The 22,114-nt window shown below is 33.7% G+C and overlaps 1 protein-coding gene across 1 annotated transcript; it reads left to right on the top strand.

Moving 5' to 3' along the window:
- The first annotated feature begins 1,254 nt into the window (after positions 1 to 1,254).
- Positions 1,255 to 21,560, top strand: LOC145754677 (uncharacterized). Its single transcript, XM_082570778.1, has 26 exons — positions 1,255 to 1,424; positions 1,597 to 1,999; positions 2,099 to 2,353; positions 5,607 to 5,769; positions 7,787 to 7,874; positions 8,231 to 8,465; positions 8,715 to 8,884; positions 9,334 to 9,520; positions 10,950 to 11,091; positions 12,148 to 12,321; positions 12,791 to 12,989; positions 14,184 to 14,342; positions 14,537 to 14,652; positions 14,911 to 15,093; positions 15,351 to 15,583; positions 16,144 to 16,324; positions 16,752 to 16,848; positions 17,267 to 17,510; positions 17,594 to 17,681; positions 17,767 to 18,028; positions 18,111 to 18,206; positions 18,342 to 18,590; positions 18,675 to 18,948; positions 19,062 to 19,261; positions 19,510 to 19,709; positions 19,790 to 21,560. Exons 1-26 carry the CDS (start codon positions 1,322 to 1,324, stop codon positions 21,053 to 21,055), a joined length of 5,967 nt encoding a protein of 1,988 aa, XP_082426904.1. The 5' UTR covers positions 1,255 to 1,321; the 3' UTR covers positions 21,056 to 21,560.
- Positions 21,561 to 22,114: the final 554 nt, after the last annotated feature.

Here is a 22,114-nt window from a genome sequence, read left to right as displayed (position 1 = left end):
AAATACAAATCACAGGATAGGGCGACTTAGCACCTATCGACCCCCAGAAAAATCTAAATATAACTAACCGTATACGATATATATTGCAACACGCAAGTTACATATCAAACCATATTACATTTTCACTACGACGATGTTTTTTCTAATGTTTGCGGTTAGCGAATCAACGAAGTATAGCGTGTAGTAGGATGATGTACATACACAAGTAGTTATATCGGTCGTCGATACCAAAGAGCGGGAAAGAGTTCGTCAAGTTGGATTAAAAAGCAAGGCGTTGAAAATCCGCCGCGACCTAATCGCTTAGCGCGAGCTGATGCTCGAACCAGCGAAGCCTGACATGTGGCGGGTGTGTTTTTGCTTACAAGGTGGTCTCGTTGCATTGCCAGTTCGGTAAGGAAGCGTCGTGAACGCTTAAATGGCTTTTTCGTGGCCCGGCGCTCGCCTGGCAAAATATCGGGGCCTCGTTTTTTTGATGTGCCGTCTTGTCGAGTTATATGCCTCCCCTGTCGATTGATGGTCCCATTGATAATGATTAACCGGGTTTATTATTTTACCACAACTGTCACCCGCTCGGTCGCTTTTTTTCTCGATTTTCGAGGGAGCAAATATGCAGCGCCTCGCCCTCCCCCAAAATGCCGGAAATTGATTCCACATCACAAGATTTCCTAGAGCGTGAATCTCTAAACTAAATTGAGTTATATTTGATTATACTAAACCACGCACGGGTACGTGGGTTGTGGGTATTGTGACAAACCCAGGCGTTCGAAATCGCTTCTATTGTGACGTGTGACGCTTACTACGAACCACTAACCCAACGTCGTTACTTAAACAATCATAATTTCTGACCCGAAATGTGTCATCTGCACGTTTAGTAAACATAAATTTTTTTGCTTAAAAAAGTTGTTGTCCTTTAAAATTCACTTCAGTGCGAGTTTGTTTCTTCTTCTTAGGCAAATGCAGTTTGCGCAAACTTTATAGTAGTGCGTTCAAAACAATGAGTAATGTTGTGCTGTGCGAGTGCCGATTTGTGGGTCAAACCCCAAATTGTTGTGTACTGAGCTGAGATACGAGAATTAATGTATAGGCATCGGGTCGGTTACACTTGCCACACATGCACTGAAAGCGGTTATTCGAAGATACCGTGATAATCTTTAAATTAGTTATTGTAACAAACTTCTTCCGAAAAAGATATCAGAAAAAGTTTTCTCTAACCTATATTTACCCTGTCGCTCGTGTGTTTTCCACAGACATAACGTAGGCATAAATTGGGCTATGTTCAAGCCTCCAAAGACAGTACACAACAGGCCGAGAAGGACAGACAATGTTTATATGTTTAATCCGCATTCAAAACGAAATACTTCCGCTTTGGCTAAGCCTGGTCGTGATCGCCAGCTGCTTGATAACTCCGCGCGGCTCGATAACAGGTGAGGAACTGGTAGCCACTCATGCCTAAAATGTTTAGTCAAAACTTGACATTTTATTTAAGCCAGCTCCTAACATGTGTTTGTATTGTTCTCTGTACTTGTTATTTATACATGGTATTTATAGTGAGAAATTGTATATGATTTCATGTTTAAAAATTTCTATTTTTGTCAGGTTCCAACGATGATAGAAACAACAACAACGTCATATCGATTCCCTCCATCAATTACCAAAAACTTTTAATTCATCCTTCGCCTACTCCTTTAAATCTAAAAACTACATCTTTATTTACTCCGACAAATCAACATCCTACTTCATTTTCCGCAAGGTCCGAGGGATTTAACTTTTTATGGTTTGTGTTGACTCGGATGAACGAAGCTCCTCCGAATCCATCCCGAGCGTCCGGAACTCTTCACTCCGGACTATCACGGAAGTTGCTACGGTATCAGAGGATGTTTCTCCCTTCCACTCTTACGGAGGAGGCAAAGAATGCAACGATGAAGATGAGCAGAGTTATTGAAACTGGATTTATTGGCTTTGAGATGGATTTTCGAATTGAAAAATCTTCAGGGAGCGGGTAGGACTGAATATCATAATTTTTTTATTTAAAATTTAAGTTTGATTAATATGTTAGATTTATTTTTATGAACGTATAATTTTAACATTTTATTATAAGGTATTTAATCATCGGGAAATCTCTGGGAGATGGGCGGGAAACGGACGAATCAGATCCCGCCGGTGGCGTCACCAATTCCACGGGGACTTTTTCGTTTCCGGGCGACATTCCGTTGACGTGGTTCGGACTTTATTGCAAACTCAGCGGGACAAAATTCTCGTTGAGATTGGAATACAAGAATTTATTCGGGGGACAGAAACAAAAATTCATGCTTCAAATCGAGCACGATGACTTTATGGTAGAAAAATGGCACAAGTAAGTAAAACATAATTTACCTCCTAGTATATATTTCAACAAGAAAAATATTTAGCAGTTAATAAAATATACGTAAGTGTAATAGTTAATATTTATTTTAAAATACATTAAATTTTTTGTGTTTCTCGATGAATCAGTTTTATAATGCGTGATTTAAAATAGTGGTGCTTCGTAGAAAACCAATCATTTATTGAACGTATGTTGATTAAATGGTCACTACTTTAACTTAGGTTATATGTATAGTAAAAATCCTAAAAGATGATTCATATAAAATTTGAACGTTAATTTCTCAGGCAGCTCTTCATTACCTTAAGTCACCTACCAATTAAAACCCAGTAAAGCGGTTACAAATTCGGTCTTTTCTAAATCGTTAAATCCGGTCCATGCAGTAATGCGTAAATTATAGTTGTACAGCGTGTTTAACAGTCCGTGGCTTGATAAATGAGAGCTTTTATTTCTAAACTTAACCGCTCCCAAGTTCTTGGTTTTAGTTGAATTTACGTGACGTGATTTAAAACAATGTCCGTTGTGGTGAAATGTAACACATTTGCGAAGTATTTGACCTTGTTTGACAATATGGGGTTATGTTATATCAAGTTCAAATTGGTTAAGCGTTTAAAAACTCGTTAATTTTGATAACAGATTTTCGAGTTCGCAAATGGGCGGTTATCTCAAATTGGGTGTAAACAATTTGTTTGTATAATGTAGCAATAATGTAAATGTAATTACAGGTGAATTTTTAAAAGTAAAAAATTTTGAAACCGTAATCTGAACAATGGTTTAATTGTATATTGCTACAAACTAAAAATTGCGACCGTTGGACAAAAATTTGATTTGTAATTAATACACTATAGTAGTTACAAAATGCCTATGAATTTTTTAACAAAGGTTTATTGCCTTTCAGTAATCTTGAATATTTTTATTATGTAATAGCGGAATTTGTAATAAAAATAAATATCTTAATAAAGCTTTTAGGGGTGTTTTTATTATCAAATTTTTTTCCTACGAACGCATAAATAAATTAGGTTTATAACTTAAAACACCTTTATAAAGATAGTTTGTTTAGCTAAACCAAAGGAATGTTAAAACTAGCTTAAAATAATGAAGTAATTTGTTGTTGTGATATACAATATCTTTGCTGAACGCGTGCTCTTAAAACTAGTAAAACTGTGCAAACACATTAGAAGGATATTCAGACATTCCCCTATCCCTTACATTGGGATTACAGGTTACTTGAAAATATCAAGTTTGGAATATTTTTTGGTTGGGCAACATTTTTCAAATTTTTTTATTAGGAAAAAAAATGAAAATTTGACGTAAGCATCGACGTAAAACTTTTGACATTTTAAAGTATCGAATTATGGTGCTGAATACATATTTTAATATATTAAACGTTTCAGCGGTTAGGTTTTTTACTTTAAAACTTGGTGCAGCTGTTGGATTGTTCGTAATCGGGTTTGTCTCTAAGTTAAAGTGGTTTGATGTGGGTCTTATGCTTGCTTTGCACACTAGTGACCTTTAACACCTTCTTAGGCTACTCCTTTTTGCGGCTTAGACATCAAGTGTGCTGGTAAAAATCTTTAGAAGCAAAATATGTTATAGATATTTACTCTTGCAAGGCAGAAACCGCTATTTGTTGCGTATACCAAAACGACACGTTATCAAAAATAGTTTGTACGGGATTTATAGATTCCATATCGCTATAAAGAAAGTTGACGGAATGGCGTAAATTGTTTTCACGCTTAACTGAGCCTGAGTTGATTTTGCAAAGTCGTTCTCGGACTAATCGGGCTTCAAAGTTCAGATACGGTGCGCTGTATAAAGCCCAGGCCCACGGTACCTTTGCAGTTGAAGCTACAGGCCACCAGGATAGATGATCGATGGCAGCACTTGAAAAAGGCCGATTTATCATTCAACGTTTATACCTTGAGCCGATTTCGGTCGCATGTTATCAACAGATATAGTAGTAACGTTGGTATGCTAATTAAGAACGGAATATGCATATCATCAGCGCCTCTGATTCGTCTTCATATTAACAGTCTGGCAGATATCGGGGTCACCTATAAATCATCGGATCGCCCGTATTTTGCACATTTCAATCAGCGCGTTGCGTGTCCAGACATCTGTATACACAAGCAACGATAGTGCTGCTGAAATACATATTTCGATTCTATTAATATAACTGTATACACAGAGCGTGAAAAATTTCGAAAATGTAGTTTTCTTGCGATGCAGCTTAACCTAAAGTATCTGATTTAAGCCGAGGTTTGTTAATTCAATTCTATCGTGAGAAGGCATCGATATTTTTTTCTGAATTATCACCCGATTTAGTAATCAAGTACGTTTTCACTTGTCTTGTTGCATTTAAATGACCGTGACGTCATCACAGCTTATCTTCAACCAATTAGGATTAACAAAAACAACAAATATTAACTTGTTCATTTTAGCTGTGTATCTTTTTAAAATTATTTTAGTTTTTTATCCTAAAAAATAGTAAACGCACGAAAAATTTTCGATTACCTCATGCTACTACGTCAGGATTAAGTTGCTATATGACGAATTACAATGTTTACCCGTAATTGTTTTTCTAGTTGTGTTGTTAACCATACGTTTGTCGTTCCAGCTGAAACTAACGTATTTGAAAACCCCAGTGACCGCTGGTATTCCTCATTAGTTGTAGGCCTAAGCTTTGATTAATCGGCACTGTGTAAATAAGATTAAAACACGTACGGGTCTTTTTTAGGTTTAAAAAAAGCTTAAACACAAAAATTCAAAGACTTTATAATTACATGTATTATAAAAAAGTTACGTTATTATTTTTAATAACATTACAATTATTTATTTTAAGTATTCAAATTTTTTTATAATATTGTTTTTGTTATTAAGATTTAATAAATTTAGAATTTTCGTCGGTTTGGAAAATTTTTTTTCGGAAAATTTTCTCTGGTTTTTTGTTTTGTTTGTTTATGTGGTTGGTAGCTATTAAGTAAATCAAAACTTTAACTCATTTTTATTGTAGTGAACATTCAAAATAATATTTTAAACAATTAATTCCTGACAAAGTGTAACATTAAACAAATGGTTGTATTATTTATTTGCAAAATAAGTTTCGTCTTAACAATTGCAAACCTTCTGTTATTTCAAAATTTTTAAAAATTATTTTCTTGAGTTAATGAACAGATTATCTTTTTTATTATAACTTAAATTAAATTCAAACATATGCATTATATTTATACTTTTACAATTTATTTAGACTTGCAGTTCATATTGACTTCTCTAACAAGACAGTCAACTACTGGATCAACTGCACAATCCAACCTTCCTACTTTTTTGGAAAACATAATTCCACACATTCTTCTTTGTTCAGTGTTTTCAGGTTGTTGCAACACAGGAATAAGAACGTGCCTCCTGTTCAGGTAATGTTTAGGAATAAATGTTTAGTAAACTCAAACTTGTGGTTAGTCTAACACAATATTATTCTGACCTAAATCACGTTAATATTGATTAGAATCTAATTTTAAAGTGTAGAAAAAGAAAACATGGGATATTGTAAACAGAAAGAGCTTACGAATTCTTGTACTGATTTTGTTTCTAATTTGTTTTTTATTGAGTCAAGCCCAATCATTTTTTCCCAGATTAAATAGAACGTATTACGTTTTGCTTGTACAGTTTTGAATGACTTAATAAAGTCATGTGGTTACACTTGGTGTGAAAAATGCGTTTAGTCTCCGTATGTTAAATTTCATTTGAGTTTAATCAATACGGCTTTAATGTTCGGTAAACCATAAACAGCATTTAAGGGAGTTTTATCAAGTGGCAATCCAGGCAAGCCTGTGCAGTGATTAGACAGAACTGTACGAACGACATCCGTATTCGGCGGGCTAACTGCTTAGGCGTTGCAGCTCTGAGATTTTACCGTGACTAACAAGGCCCTGGGCTATTAAAATATCGTGATTTGTTGTTGCCAATAATTAATCCTAATATTTGAAATCGAGTTGTCGATACCGGGAAGGAATGACAGCGAACCTGAAATAAATATGACGATAAGGTTGTTTGATGTTAAAAAGTATAACCACCCACCCAACCTTAAGTCTAATTGATCAATAAGTAAAGTGCTTTAAATTAAACAAAAGTGTGAATTGCCCTATTGTTCGAACCCAATTGTTGGCCAAAATACTTGCTGTGTACTGTAGTCCGTATCAATTAAGCCATCGAAATTTTAAGCTTGTTTTTCGTAATTTGTACACCCCTTGTTAAGACTAGGATTATGAGGTTGGGATTTCTGTAATGACAGATCAACGGTTGGGTGTATATTGTAAAGTCCAAGTCTGCTCTCTAAACATTGTGGGTTTGCTATTAGATAATAACCCAAATCTGTTACAATGTAATCAATGTAGTTACTGTTTATTAAACTTATCTCATTAAAACCGGGATTCTTGCCCTACTGGCAATATTTAAAACAATCTTGATATTGAAGAATTACCTTAATTACCTAATTATTAACGGTTAAAAAACTAATAAATGAACAATGGTTTGTGATATTTTGGGTAATTTACTAGAACCGCAATGACTTAATCTGATATTTTGCATATTAGGACATCTAATTTATAATACCCGTTAAAGATCTTGAAAAGTACAAAGGCCGTTGTTTAAAATCGAACAATAATCAAACACTTGTAATACTATGTTTTATTAACTTACAAAACATTTTAGCTTCATTGGCCTTAAAAAAAATTGCAAGTTTTTAATTAAAATGCATTTGTGAGTACTAACAATAAAAGGTTATACTTGCTAAGTCAGATATTTGGCACAAAAATGTGCAAAATCGTCTTTAACTTGTTATGTGTACAAGTTTGACATGCATTAACAGGTGAAAGGTAAGTTTAAAACTTGGCAAAAATGATAATTTGTTGCCTAAAAACATTACGCTCTGTGGTATGGTCTTGTTTATTTAGTTGGTGTGAACTAAAGTTGAAACGTCATGATAAAAAGTAATTGTAAAAAATGATTTTAAAACAAATGTGTACTGTGATAATACACAAATATGGGAAAATGAAGTATTGGCATTAACATACAATTTATTATTTTTCTACTTGAAATAAAATAAAATAAAAAATATTTAATTTATGTTCTTAAAGTGCCAAAGATTGGCATGATTTTAAAAATTGTGGCAATTTTTATTTTATGAATCTTCAAAACGATTTTATTAATTTTAGACTCAGTGTTTATTGTTGTTTAAAGTATTTTTACACGAGAGCTTTTATGATTGATACAGTAATGCGTAAATTATGATCTTTCTCATATTAAGAAATATTACCCATGTATAACTTGGCAGGGTATCATTTTCGAAATCTCTTCTGAAGAAGGTTATAAAAATTTTGATGTTAGTTATTTGTATCACGCGATAACAATTGTGTTAATATTTCTTCACAGGTGACTTTCAAATCTGTGGTCGTTGTGGATGGTGTGAGACGAGGCCTTCCCAAACAATGTTTTTCGATCAAGCAAAACAAAACTGAAGGTAACTCCTTAATGCTTCTGATATTTGTAAACAAATTTCTATATTTGGACCTTAAGTAATGAAGAATGGCACATTTTGTTGTACATTTAACTGTGTTAGCACTTCAGTTGTGCTATTTTTAAATAACAACGTGTACGTCGTTAAGACTTGTTGTAGATTGAAAAGATTTTAGCATCTTTATCTGATTATTAAATTATTACTACGAATTATAAATGAGTAAATGCATTTCTTAATACCTGTTAACTAACACTTTCTTCTTATTGCCATTAAGCCCTGGTCTTTGCTGGATGTTTTTTATTTTAGGGTCTGTATATATTTTTAAAGCTATTTATGCTTTTTCCTTATTTTCTATACAGAATGTACCGGTGGTCGAGTCTTTATGAATTGTGGTCCTAACTGCGAACGAACATGTGATACTCTCTACACCAAGGACCTGCACGATTGTGCCACCATGTGTTTGGCGGGATGTCACTGTCCTGCGGGTCAAGTTATGAGTAAAGGTCAATGTGTTCCGACTCGAGATTGTCCGTGTAGAATTGGCTCGGTTAGTTATCCGGCAACATCGACCCACACAATTAATAATGAAAGATGGTAAGAATAATTACACATTAAACAGTTCAAGGTGTGCTAACTTTTCATAGTTTAATTTTAAAACAAACATCAGTTAGAACTTTGTAGTTACATTTTTTAACTTGTAGTCTATAGAATGTCTATTTTTGTTAGTCTATTTATAAATATATATCTTTAAATTTAATTAACAAAGGTTTAAAACCGAAACTTTGTCTTTCAAAATACCACTTAGTCATAAGATTAATTACTAAAATTAAAATATATTTTTAGTGCATGTGTAGCTGGTGCCTGGCGTTGTTACGCAGTGGCCAGCATTACTCAGACCCCGCGCAATCGCAGCGTCCTAGTCGGCGGAAAAACGAACTTAAGCTGCGTTATAAGCGGCAACCCGCTGCCCCGCATTAACTGGATTACCCCTGACAAGGCCAAATACAGAATCGGTAAGACTTTGACGTTTCTAAATAAGACGAACCTGTCAAAATGCACAGATGTGCTAAATGTAGTGACTCATTATATTTGATTGAGGCTCTGTATTGATGTTTGTAATGTTGGTGTATTGGCCAATTTACAATTGATTTATCAAGTTCTTACATAAAAACAACAAGTAGTTTAAGTAGAAAGTTGTGAAGTACCTAATGTTAAAGTTCAAATTCATGTACTTTTATTTGTGTATTTACTGTATGTTTTGCAAACACCAAACTTGCTTAGGGCTTCATATGTCTAAAATATAGGTTTTCAAAAATAGCCGTCTTTGGGGTGGGTGATCCACCAGTAAAAATAAAAAAATATTATGATGGGTTTAAAAACAATAAAATGATTTTTTAAAACCCCAATTCCACTTGCAATTTGCTTCTATAATATTTTTTACAACTTACTTTATTTTTTGCAGTTACTCGAAACGGAGGTAGGGTTTCATATTTGTTTATCGACAACGTCATTGCAACTGATGCGGGTGAGTACACTTGTTGTGCGGATCGACCCATGGACGGCTGGGCCTCAAACTCGACCGCAATCGTGAAAGTGACGTCACCGGCAATCATTACGTCATTGCCTGCAACGGTATCGGTCACGCTCGGGTGAGTTTTGTTGTGGGTTGTGTTACAGAATTTTATCGAGCTGTTAAATTCGACTTTTAAACACTTTTTAAATGGTGTTTTGTAAAAAAGGGTTTTTAAAATCTGTTGTGCCTTACAGACCTAAAAAGTTACTTTAGGGATGTTTGTGGTAAAATTTGTAACTCAGTTCAACTTTGTGGCTATTGTATTTGGGTTTATTTAGGGCTATTGTTTTTTAAGCACCAGCCTTAATTCTCGCTCGCGATTTTTGCGGAACATCTTGTGTGAACCGAAAACAAGGTTGTATAATTACACCTATTGTATTCAGCTAAACTCTGTTGCCATTACCTAACGAGGTCCTCAAATTTTAAAGCAAAATCACAAATGTAACACTAGGCAAAGTGGATAGCTATTTGGTTTGTACACAAGCCCAGAAATGCAGATTCCTGCAACCCAAAATTTACACTTTTTTCGGCTTGGCTAGTTCCCCCGACCACATCGGAAGACAATCCAATTTGAACCAATTATTAAAATTAATCGGAGCGGTTTAGCTGAAATTTTTCTTGTTTTTTAACTTGAACTTGATTTCCTCGTATAACATGCACAGTTGGGTAAACAGTTTTTGTTCCTGCGAAATAATGTGTTTATTGTTTGCTTAATTAACGTACTAAATCTATTTTTCTTACAAGATAATTAAGCGAAGTCGTTCGAGGAAAAACAAAAATTCAAACAAGTAATTTTAAACAATGATAAACGCAAACAAAAATAAAGTATTCAGTTTTACGAGAAAATATAATATCAAATCTTTATTTGCAATTCCGATTTTGGGTTTACAACTTACGTAGAAAGTAATCTTACACCAATAAGTTGTCTGTGAAATCTATTCCCTATTACGTCATATCAATATTTGTCTTAAACCAAAACGATAAAAAAAACTTCATTTCGTGATATTATAAAATAGTTCAAACAATGCAAAACGTCAGTAAGTGACCGTTGACCTGTTGGAACGATTAAAATCGCTAACACCTACCCTAATTTGTCGGAAACGAATGTTTGCCAAGTTCTATCGTGTGTGAACTTATAAATATCGTATTTTTATGCGATGATTGGATCTAGTATTTGGTTTATATTTAGTTACACCGAGACAGGTTAAGCGAAATTTTATTGAGGTATTATGCATGCTTGTTAATGACGAAAACGTGACATTTTGTTTCAATGAAATCATTTCAATTTTTGAGGTTGTTGTCGACGAATTTTAATACAAAATTAAATTAAAATATTTTTATTTTTCGGTTTATCAAGGTTCAGGGAGATTAGTTTGGCATCAGACTGAAAACTTATAATTTTATAATTTAAAAAATTCAAAAACGCAGCAAAAATTTAAAAAAAAAATTTAAATTTATTTTTTTTTTAATTGTCGCAATAACTATAAATCTCAACGTTTCTGCAGGAGCCGAGTGACGTCAGTGGACTGCGTGGTTTCGGGACTTCCCCCTCCCAGAGTGGCGTTCGCCAAGGTGGGATCGAACATCAGCAGGAGCGCTCGTCATTATGCGGTATCACCTGGCGTGTTTCGACTCAAATTGATCAACGTAAGATTAATATTTTTCAGTCTTTAAAGTTGTTTTAGGAGCAGATAATAATGCAACACTCATTCGGTTTTCAACACTAATCATTTGTTTAAATACATGTCTAAACGGCACCGAATTTGGTGCCTAAAAGGCTTAAAATAATTTAAAAATTTAATTAAGGACGCGTTGGGGTTTTCTTTATCGTTTTTTTACCATTTGTTTTAATAGAAATATTCCTTAATGCATTTGTGGTGGTGTATATTGGAAATTTGAATTATCCTTTGTTGTTTTAGTGCTGATATTTCAGCATTGATAAGGGGGGACTCTGCAATTTGTTTTACAATTATGGAAATAAACATCTGCGTGGTCTGAAACGTAATACTTTATAATTACACATGAATGTTGTGGCCCATGATTTTAAGATAAATTAGAGAATAGGCGATTCTTTGATTTCAACTTTTCGGTAATTTTTCTTTAAAAATAGCTGATTTGCTAGTTTTTAATTTATCCTATGACAAACAAATAAAACTTTTCTTCGAGGAGATTTTGGTTATTCTTGTGATAAATGTGGTTTAAATTGCGTGGTACTAACGTGCGCGTAAAAGACAATACATTTATTCATCAAAAAAGCAGTTTTCACAATAGTTTATTTTGATTTTCTGGTTCATTTATTTCTCGTTATACATTCGAAGAATTCTGCGGTGCTGATGGCGTCATAAAAGTTTTGCCACAACTTGGAATTACAAAATTAATTTTTGGTTTGGCTTTTGTTTGAATGACGCCCTTTGATTGTTTACTAAATTAAAGGATTAAAAAGTTTTTAGGCTTTGTAATCGAATATTTTTTCTACGTTGTCAATTTTTTTAAATATTATTTTAAATAGGATGTTTAATACGTAAATTTTATTATTTTCTTTTTGGTAGTGAAATCTGAAAAACTTTTACATCATATTTAATCCAAATGTTAAAAAGTTGAGATTATTTTAGGTTATAACTTTAATTTGCTAACTAATTATAGGATTTTTTTATATTTTTTTTCAAAGACTTTTACATTTTAATTTACAATTTAAATTTTTAGGTACGACGGAGTGACGGTGGCGAATACCGATGTTATGCAATGAACGAAGCAGGTAGTGCAGTGAAGGCTTCGATTATTTTGGTAAAACTACGAGCACCAATCACTATGGCTTTCCATAAACAACCAGAAGATGTATATGCTAAGAGAGGGAGCTCTGCAGTTTTTCCTTGCAAGGTAGGTCTTGGGGTTTTGAGTTTGAATCCAGGTAGTAGTCAAAAATTTACTTTTTTTGACAAAAAAAATTGAAAAATACTTAAAGAATTTAGTTTAATTATAATGAATGCAGATTAAAATTTTACTAAAAGCATTTGTTGATATAATATACACTTTAATTTCATAGTTCAACCGACTTTAATGTTTTTTATTGCACTCGATTTGTGGTTTTCTTGACTTCCAAGGTCGACATTCAACTAAGTTTATTTTCTTAAACTTTACAGCCTAAATTTACGACTTATTTTTTAAAAATTGACAGATCGTTGAAGCTGTTTTTTAAACTCCCATTATGCCCTGTTGCAATACATATAATTGCCAACTAATGTGTTCTACAAAAGTCTATACAAAACTGCAATTTTTTAAATAAAATTGTCATTATTTTATTTCTTAATTTTTAAATTTTGTAAATTTGTCTTTATTTTATATGTAGATTATTGGTCATTCATCGAGCACCAATGTCACGTGGTTAAAAGACGGAAAACCAATCAAGTTGGAACATCGTCGAGTAATGCAAAAGAAACACAAATTGGTCGTTCGAAAAATCGGAAACAAAGACGCTGGGACATATACTTGCTTGATTGTTAGGAAAGCTGGCAACATGCAAGCAAAGGCAAAGTTATTTATTAAAGGTAGGCACTTTTTTATCTTTTAGAAACCTCCTTTAGACAAAGCAGAAATTTGTTATATATAATTGCTTAGTAAACACTTACAAATTATATGCTGCATTAACAAAGCTATTACCCCAAACATATTGGTAATACAATCGTAATGGTACGTCCTGTAGAATAACAGCTATAACCAAATGTCAATATCATGCTTGTATTTTAGAACACAATGAGGTATTAACGCTTATAAATTTTCTAAATCACTTGTATGTTATTTTGATTATCGATAACCATCAAGATTTAACACGATTTGGTGATTTGCGTTAAGTTATCAAGTTTACGACTGTTTGGCCCAATTTTCAAACGTATATTGCTTGGTAGGTGGTATTTCTTTGTAGGGTCTCGAAATATAATGTACTGTAATGAATTATGCATATTGAAAGACTTTGTTTTTGAAACATGAACTAGCTTTGTAATATATTTGTTCTACATTTAATGATGTAATGTTGGTGAAATCTTGAGGTTAATTAATATCAGATTATTCTTGCAAGTGGACGCTTGGATTTTTTTAACGGCGCTCCGTTTATTTTAAGGTCGCAAGATTAAGAGTTTTTCTTTCATATTAACTGTTGACAACTTCGTCTTAGTTAACACTAATAACTAAGCGTAAACAGCGTAATATTCTTCACATAACAAACAAATACACCGTGCCACCAACGAAGTTTAACAAAGACCTACCTGTAAACGGGCCACTAATTTCCATGACTTTTCTACACCAATCTTTCTACATTGGAGGTTAAAATTACAGAATCTAATGTGCACCTGTTCCTAACGGGTCAAAGGCTACGCAAAGTGAATATTAGACCTTCTTTTGTATATATTATACATCGAGAATTAAGTATTTGATAAAAGATGATCTAAGACAGTGTCGGATGTGGTATTGGTATGTTTATTGCAAGTTTCTTTCGTTAAATGATAATGTGGTTAAGCAGGCGAATTTCGCAAGCTGTTAAAGTCATTGTAGGAAGTTCATTGAGTTCGATATACTTTGAGTTTTCCATATATGCAGAGGCTTAGACAAGTCTTACATTTAACTTACAAAAAAAAGAACTATATTTGGCTATATAGTTTTGTTAAAAAAAAAACAACAGAAAACAACAAAAATCCCAATAAAAACTTTATTTTCAAAGATTTTTTATTACAGTTTTGTTGATTTAGGTCGAATGCAATCATGGGGTCCATGGTCGGCCTGCAGCGTCTCTTGCGGCAAGGGTTGGATGACGAAGAAGCGCAAGTGCACGGGAATTCCCCCGACCCGAAAAACCTGCCACGGCAAGCTTACAATGAGAAGAATCTGCAACACTAAACTCTGCCCAGGTCTGCAAAACCAAGACCTGTTAACTTATTTTATTAACTATAAAAATAATTTAATCTCGTATGTTGGTTAATAACAATATAAAAGATAACAATATAAAATATATTTAATTTAACCTTTAGAACCTAATTTATTTACTAAAAAGATATCTATAGATATGATTTATTGTACATTTATGTTTTACTTTATTTTTTAGGCACGTGCTCCAGCTTTGGTGATCCCCATTACACTACGTACGACGGTCGCCATTTTAATTTTCAAGGAGATTGTGGCTATGTTCTGTCGCAAGCTAATCATGGAAATAGTTTTAAGGTTAGCCATTTTTCTGGGTTTTATTACTCGTGTAAACCCATGAAAATAATTATAGTAAAAGCTTTTTTTAGTTATGTACCGTATATACATAATTATAACTGCATTTTGCAACAAGCTTGCACAGACCTGTGTGGGTAAAACTGTTGCATTGTTTGTTATAAAAGATGGTCGAAATTAAATATTTCTTGTCGAATAATGGCTCACATGTATAGTAAGGTTTCGCTTATAAATCATATTTATAAATATATATTTTTACAGATTGTTCAGTACAACGTTGGTTGTGGGTCTCGACTAAGTTGCGTTGAAAAAATCACTTCAGTATTGGCCTTCTCTGATCTCACAGAAGTTGTGGAAATGGAGAGAACGGGAAAAGTCCAAATCGGGGGGATGCGTGTAAACCTACCTTATATTTCACCTAAAGGAATGTTAACAATAGTACAGGTAATGTTTTTTACTTTAGAATATCAACAAAACTTAAACTTTTTATGATTTGTGCTGATGTAATCTTTGTATTGCTTGTTTTTACCTCCACCTAGAAAATCTACTCAAAAATAGGTTTGTAATCATTTATTTAATGTATCTGGCTTTGAAACATTAAATATGTAATTTCAAGTTAAAGTTTAATCGATAAGAAGATAATAGGTATAAGCATATGCATTTTCCTTGGTCTATTCAAAACAAAGCTTTGTCTTTTACAGATCGGTTTATATCTGATCATGCGCGTAGGCGACGAGCTGGAGATCAAGTGGGCAATACCACATCGTCTTTATCTCACAATATCGGGAAAATATCGCGACAGAACACAAGGTCTGTGTGGAAACTTTAACAACAATCCCAGGGACGATAGGTTAACACCTAAAGGACGTTCAAGCTACAAAGATTTAGTGTTTGGACAGAGTTGGGCAGTATCTGAACGAAACAACAATTTAAGGTAAGAGAAACATATTTAGCAAATTTTTTTGCTGTTGCAATGGTAAATTGTTATGTTTATTAAAAAATAATTTGAATATAAAGCACAGATTGAAAGATTTTAAGAAAACTTTTAAATTAAACGCTGTCAATTTCATGTAAATAAACACATCTGTTTTACGGGGTAATAAATATACTTTTAAACTGGGTTAGTTTCTATTTAAAGAAAGATCATGTCCTTATTATTTGCTCATTTTTATGCTGATTTAACATCATTTGGTTGGTTTGATTTTTATCTTATCAGAACGTAGAAACCAATAAAAATAATATTATCACGCAGTACAATTCTTTGACGTAATTATATTTGCACCAACAAAAACAAACAAGCTTTGTCGCTGTTATTCTTAAACTTTTGGAAGTAAATCAAATTTTGATGTAGTTAGATGTGTTTTATTTTTTGAACTTTAAGTTTTTAATTTTGTTTAACATGTTACGTTTGTTGAAGCAACTAATAAACGTCGTTTAAGCTGTCGAATTAACAAACTGAATGCTACATCTGCTAAATATTTATTTATTTTTTAGTTGCTCTTCGGTAAGTACACTTACAGACCCCTGCAATCGCAACTACGGATTGGCTAGAAGAGCAAACGACACTTGCTCTTATCTTCTAGATCATGATCGGTTTGGTGCTTGTCATAACGTTGTTTCTCCAAAGCACTACATTGATTCATGTATGCTGGACGTATGCAGTACTTCTATGAAGGTTTGTGCTTTATTTAAATGTTGCGTGAGCTGTTTTGAACGTACCAAATCGTACGTGTAAAATTAATGATTCACAATAATACAAATATTTTTGATTTACGTGAATTTACATTTGACGCTAGTGTTTTAGAATAATATTATTCGGAAACTGTTTTTTCTTGATCGTTTTGCTGATATGAAATCATAAATGTTAAACTAATAGTTAGATGTTTTTGGTGGTAAATCTAACCTAATATTGAATTTCTATTTTCAATAATTTTTTTAAAATGAATAAGTTTGACGAATAATAAAGTTGTTTTTTGTGATGTCGTGTAAAATTTTTTTTAAAATGAGTAATTTCTGTGTTGTTTTCTATAAACTCTATAATAATTAAAATAGGGTTGTTTATTTTTAAGCGAATGATTTATTAATTTTTTTCTTTTCCTTAGGAAACAAACACTTATTTCTGTACAGCCTTGTCTGCGTATTCAGAAGAATGTTTGAGAAGAGGAATTGTTCTTAACTGGAGAACTGATGATATCTGTCGTAAGTACTCTGCAATACAGTTTTGTAATATATTGTTTTTTCTTTATTGGATTCTGTTAGAGCATTTTAATATTCTGGGTTCATATATATTTTCAAAGAACAACATTTTTTGGAAAAAGTCTGATTTGTTTGTATCCTAAATATAGTGTATTGAAATCGCTAAACAACACGTTTCGGTGCCTTGGGCGAGTTCTTTAACCGATTAACGCATATAATGTAAACAGTATATGTTTTTGTCTTTGTTAAATACTTAAGGTGATATGAGTTTATTGGACGATCATACCAATAAATTTTAAATCATTTTTATTTCGTAGTATATTGTGGCTGCTATCGTATTTGTTTATAGAAAAAAATAAGAATTTTAAAGGCTTGGCATTATCGGCAAATTTCAGTATTAAGAGATTTAAATATTTTCTAGCTATTCGTTGTGGTGGGCGCAAAGTGTATATGGAATGCGGCCCAAAGTGCATCAAATACTGCTCAAGCATGGTACCTGGTGGTACTATTTGCCTTGCATACAACAGATGTGTGTCTGGATGCTATTGCCCCAACGGCACAGTCTTACACGAGGGAAAATGCGTCGAAGAAACTCAATGTCCTTGCATGTTCAACGACATGATCTTCGCAAATGGATCAAGACATGACAGAAACTGCCAAAGATGGTAAATATCTTCAATTATTTTAGAGTGATGATTTCGAAAATATTTTTTGAAGAAATTTTACACCTAAACTATTGTATTACCAGTGTATGTGAGGACGGTGGATGGAAGTGTATGTTTAACAGTTTACTTTGTGATTATCCTGCAAGTGTCGTCAGAGGGCCCAACTCGCAGGTTAGTAACATAACTCCAAGGTTTGGCCTCTAGCTATTTATCGCCTATTGTTCTAACATTGTATTTATAAAAATAATATCACCAGGTTGCCCCTTATGGCCATGCTGTGTCGTTTTGCTGCGGTGTCGTAGGGGTGCCAGCACCAATGGTGCGTTGGTATCACAACGGGCTCTTGATCAAAACCGACAAAGAAAATTCTAGAAAGGCGGAAATGACGACGTATGAAGATTCGAACGCAACTTTGCTTTTGTACAACGTTTCCATGCAAGATATTGGAATGTATTCATGCAAAGCAATCAATGCACTGGGTTCCCATAACTCGAATAAAGCATTTTTATCAGTAATAGGTAAACTCATATCATTTTAACAGATTTTGTACAGGGTTTAATGTTAGCTTTTTTGAGTTAATGTTTTTTCTTGTTATTTCAGACCCGTCAACTTCCACATGCAATCCGATTCCGTCTACCAACTTTGTACATTTACCAAAAGGTTGCTATGTTGCGTCTGAATTTGGGGGATTAGCTGGTAAATATTTCACCTAAAATGCTACATTTAAAGATGTTAAGTTTGTGATACTACTTACATTATTTGCTAAACAGTATTAAATTATAAATTTAAGGTTTATGGTATTTTTTTTATTTTACCTTATTGTAAATTTAGAAAACTTTGTAAACTTGGGTAAATGCGATGGGAATCCTTGTCATATGTCTTCTAGCGACTCCCCGGTTGAAAACTCGTGTAGTCAGACTCGGTATTGTTGCAGTCCTTCCGAGACCCAGCCTGTGAAGGTAAGATGTCGACACACTTATCATGCTATCTTTCTTGTCACTGTGGTTCGCCAGTGCGCATGCGTCATCTGCGAAAACCACATGACGATTGTGGAAGGCGTGGTCCGCGCTGCAGAATCAGGTATTATATCTTTTTTGTTATTTGAAATTATTTTATGCTTGTTTTTAATTTTATAATTTAAGTATTATGTTGCTGAATCTCTAGGACAGCCTGCAAGGCATATGAAGATTTCTTACCAAGGGCGTACGGTTGGTTATACGACAAATGCCGGTTCATTTCGTTTGCCAGTCCCTAATCTACCTAAAGAGACCAAAGAAGTAACCGTTACCATAGAGGACGTTATATTAAAAAAATACGCCACGACTGTGAAGAATCTTTTAGTTGTACCAGGCCAAACTACTTTGCATGCCATTCTGTTAAGACCTTGTAGTGCTCGAGTTAGATTCAATGCAACTAAAGGATTACAACTTGTTTTTAAGTAAGTTAAAATTGTAATTTCAACCTTTAGTTGTAAACGTTTTTCCTTTTTAATATTAATCTTTAACAGTATTCGTTTTAAGTGTTACATGCTTTGTATTTACATTTTTGTAGACCTTCTCAAGGCTATCAGCATCGAATGCGATTAATAATTCCGCCTGAATCTTTGATATACAACCATCGTTCCGAGTCATACAACGGAATAGTTATTGCCAGAATCACAATAATTGATAAAACATCTAACAGTGCTGTTCTACCTGGTAGCTCAATCGCTGTAAAGTTAGGCGCAGAGGAGCAACTGTTTACTCCTGCAGGTAAGCATTTCAAGTTTTACATCTGCAGTAATGTGTGTAGTTTAGGTGACTTGTCAATTTAACTCAAAGACAATTCCGCCCTTTATGGACAGTTTAACCTGAGAGAAAATTAACTAAATTCCGTGCCAACTTTTAAACAGAAACAAAACTGATATCAGATTGGGTTGTTCAGAATCAAGTTGAATTTGAATTAATTTCAACAAATGAGTAAATTTTGAGTATACTAATGTTTTTTTTGTATGTCACAGTTATCGTCTGCGTATCACTTTATAATAGTTCTGGAGGCAAACTTGATCTTCTACCTGGAAGATCAGCAAACTTAATGCTGACTTATTTTTTCATGAAACCGAAACTTTTTCCATGGGTTTTGGATGAGCTGACAGGGTACTGGCGTGAAACGCAGGACAGAATTGATGTAGAACATAGACACTTAAAACAAGGACGAAGGGTAAAACAAAACTTAAATTGTATATTATATTCGTTGATGAACTAAATGTGGAGTTCACTTTTTAAATTTGTTCTTTTTAGGTTTTCATAGTCACTGCCAAAATTAAGCGTCTCAATACTGCTTGGGCTCTTGGTAACAGTGCCAGGCCATGCTACCTACGCGTTAATGTTCTGGACTCTCTAAATCAAACTATACCTGGCGTTAAGGTTTCGTTTAAAACAAAACCAAAGGTTTCACCAAAACGTCGACAATCCCGTCGTAGACATTCACAAACACGAACCATTGCGTCCAAGGTCGAAGACTTGACAACATCTAATACTAATCCAAATGGAATTTGTCTTCCAGTTGGATGCCACGAGGCTGGAATGCTGTCTGCTTCAAGGTTGGGAAACGATCTAGTTCTTCTTGAACCCGAAGTACCGAAAAGTAACATGGGTAAGGTTATGGAAATGCATTCGGGTTCAAAATACGGTTCTGGTACCTCCAATAAAATACTTGATACAGCGCGAAGAGCTTCTCGTTCGAAGAGTCGAAAGTTTCCATACTTTTTGCGAAAGCAGTACTGCGAGGACATGAAGCCAGGCTTACAAACATACATTTTCCGTGACAATAGAAAACCTAAAGATGGTAGCCTGTTGTCGCGAAAAAGCTCAAGCCATCTTAATCGAGTTATCGAAACATTTGTAGAAGATTCAGGCCAGAGTGAATACCCAGAGGTCTTGGATCGTCGGCGTTCGTCAATTAATAAATACTGCCATATTAAAGTTAAACTTATAATGCACCCTAGTTTTTATCGGCGTGATATATTAAAAAATCAACGCGTCATCGAAGCTGTTACATTTTTAAACAGTTCAGACAATCAAATGACGATGCTCGGCTGGCGACATTCAATTTTAGACTCCGTAGCATCATCTAGCAAGGATAATGAGGAGTTAAGGGAAGAAACAGCTTGCATCGAATACTTATGTGACTCTGCATCACAAAATTATGACGATAATATTCTAGTTCATTTAACAATACGACACATTTCTACAGGCAATCACGACACGTTGCTAGATATGCCAAGTTCCTTAGATAGTCCAAAATGTAATCTAACAGAAACTTTGCCGGTGATTTCGTCACTGCACTTGGCTGATGACGTCATTTCCTTTGAAGGTGATGCTTCAGAACTTGTAAATCGGGGCGGTTATGTACCGGTTGAAGGTTTAGTAACAGATTCGCCGCGGCTTAAAAGTTTTCAAAAATTAAAACGTTTTGAAAGCGCTACCCTTTTGCAATCCAAGCGAAAATGCGCGGCGTCTACGGTGGATGCGCGCTTTGTTTCAACTTATTTCGAATGCTGGTAATCTGTTTATATATTCTTAAGTTATTCTTTTTATATATTTTATTTTTTGTTTTTTATATTATGCCAAAGTTCAAATGTAGTACATCAAGCAGAACTTAAGTTCAAAGCACCATGTTAATTTTAAATGCCGGTTAGGTTATACATTTCCAAAAGATAGTTTAGTTTTATCACAAATGTGTTACAATCTTGCCATTTATATTCCTACCTTACTATGTTTTATGCCAAATAGAGTTTACCTTTCTTAATGTATTTACCTTGAATACATTATAATTAAAACAGCTAGCTTACTTTTCCAATAAAAAATCTGCCAGGCTTCATTTTTACACAAGTAATTGCGTTTTTTCAAATATGTCAATATTTTAAATAATTTAATAAATTTAGCTGTAAAGTATTACTCCTTGTTTATAATTTGTTGTGTTAAATTATTGTTCACATATTATATTATAACTGTACCGAGCTGGTCTCGAAAATCATGTTTTTCTATCATCCTGTTCCGTTTAAATCCAATGCTGCTTTGTTTTAAAATAAAAAAAAAAAACCTTTGTAAAATTTATTTAATAACATAGGTCCAATGTTAATCGAAACTGGCGTACAAACGGTAGTAAAATTTATTGTTTTATCCGTTTATTTCAACAACAAATTGGACTAAGTTAACATTTTACCTTTATATATTAATTGCTGCAATTACAATAACACTGAAAAGACTTACTTAGAATTTACTTGCTATTGTTTATTGAATATTAGAAACATTATCTTTTACTTTATAAATCACTCTTTTGGTAATGTTGTTAGCAATTTGATTTTACCGGGTTGGTATACTAACTTTTTTCCTAACCCCTACCGAGGATAAACAATACGTAGTATATTTTCGCATGAATGCCGCACGATCCGCTGCAGCGAAAAGTAATATTGAACTAACATATGTCGTAGTAGCAGCAGTAGCATAGTATGTTTACCACAAGACGCGAGACGTTTATTATAAAATGGGTAACTAACAAGCTAAAGACATGACTGAGTAACAAGGTTTTTCTATTACGTTAAAAGGCAGGTATAAGCTTAT

The sequence above is a fragment of the Corella eumyota genome, chromosome 6 (assembly GCF_963082875.1).
Source record: "Corella eumyota chromosome 6, kaCorEumy4.1, whole genome shotgun sequence".
NCBI classification, from domain to species: Eukaryota; Metazoa; Chordata; class Ascidiacea; order Phlebobranchia; family Corellidae; genus Corella; species Corella eumyota.
Note: the sequence above shows the minus strand (reverse complement) of the source record. Positions and strands in the feature narration are given on the sequence as shown.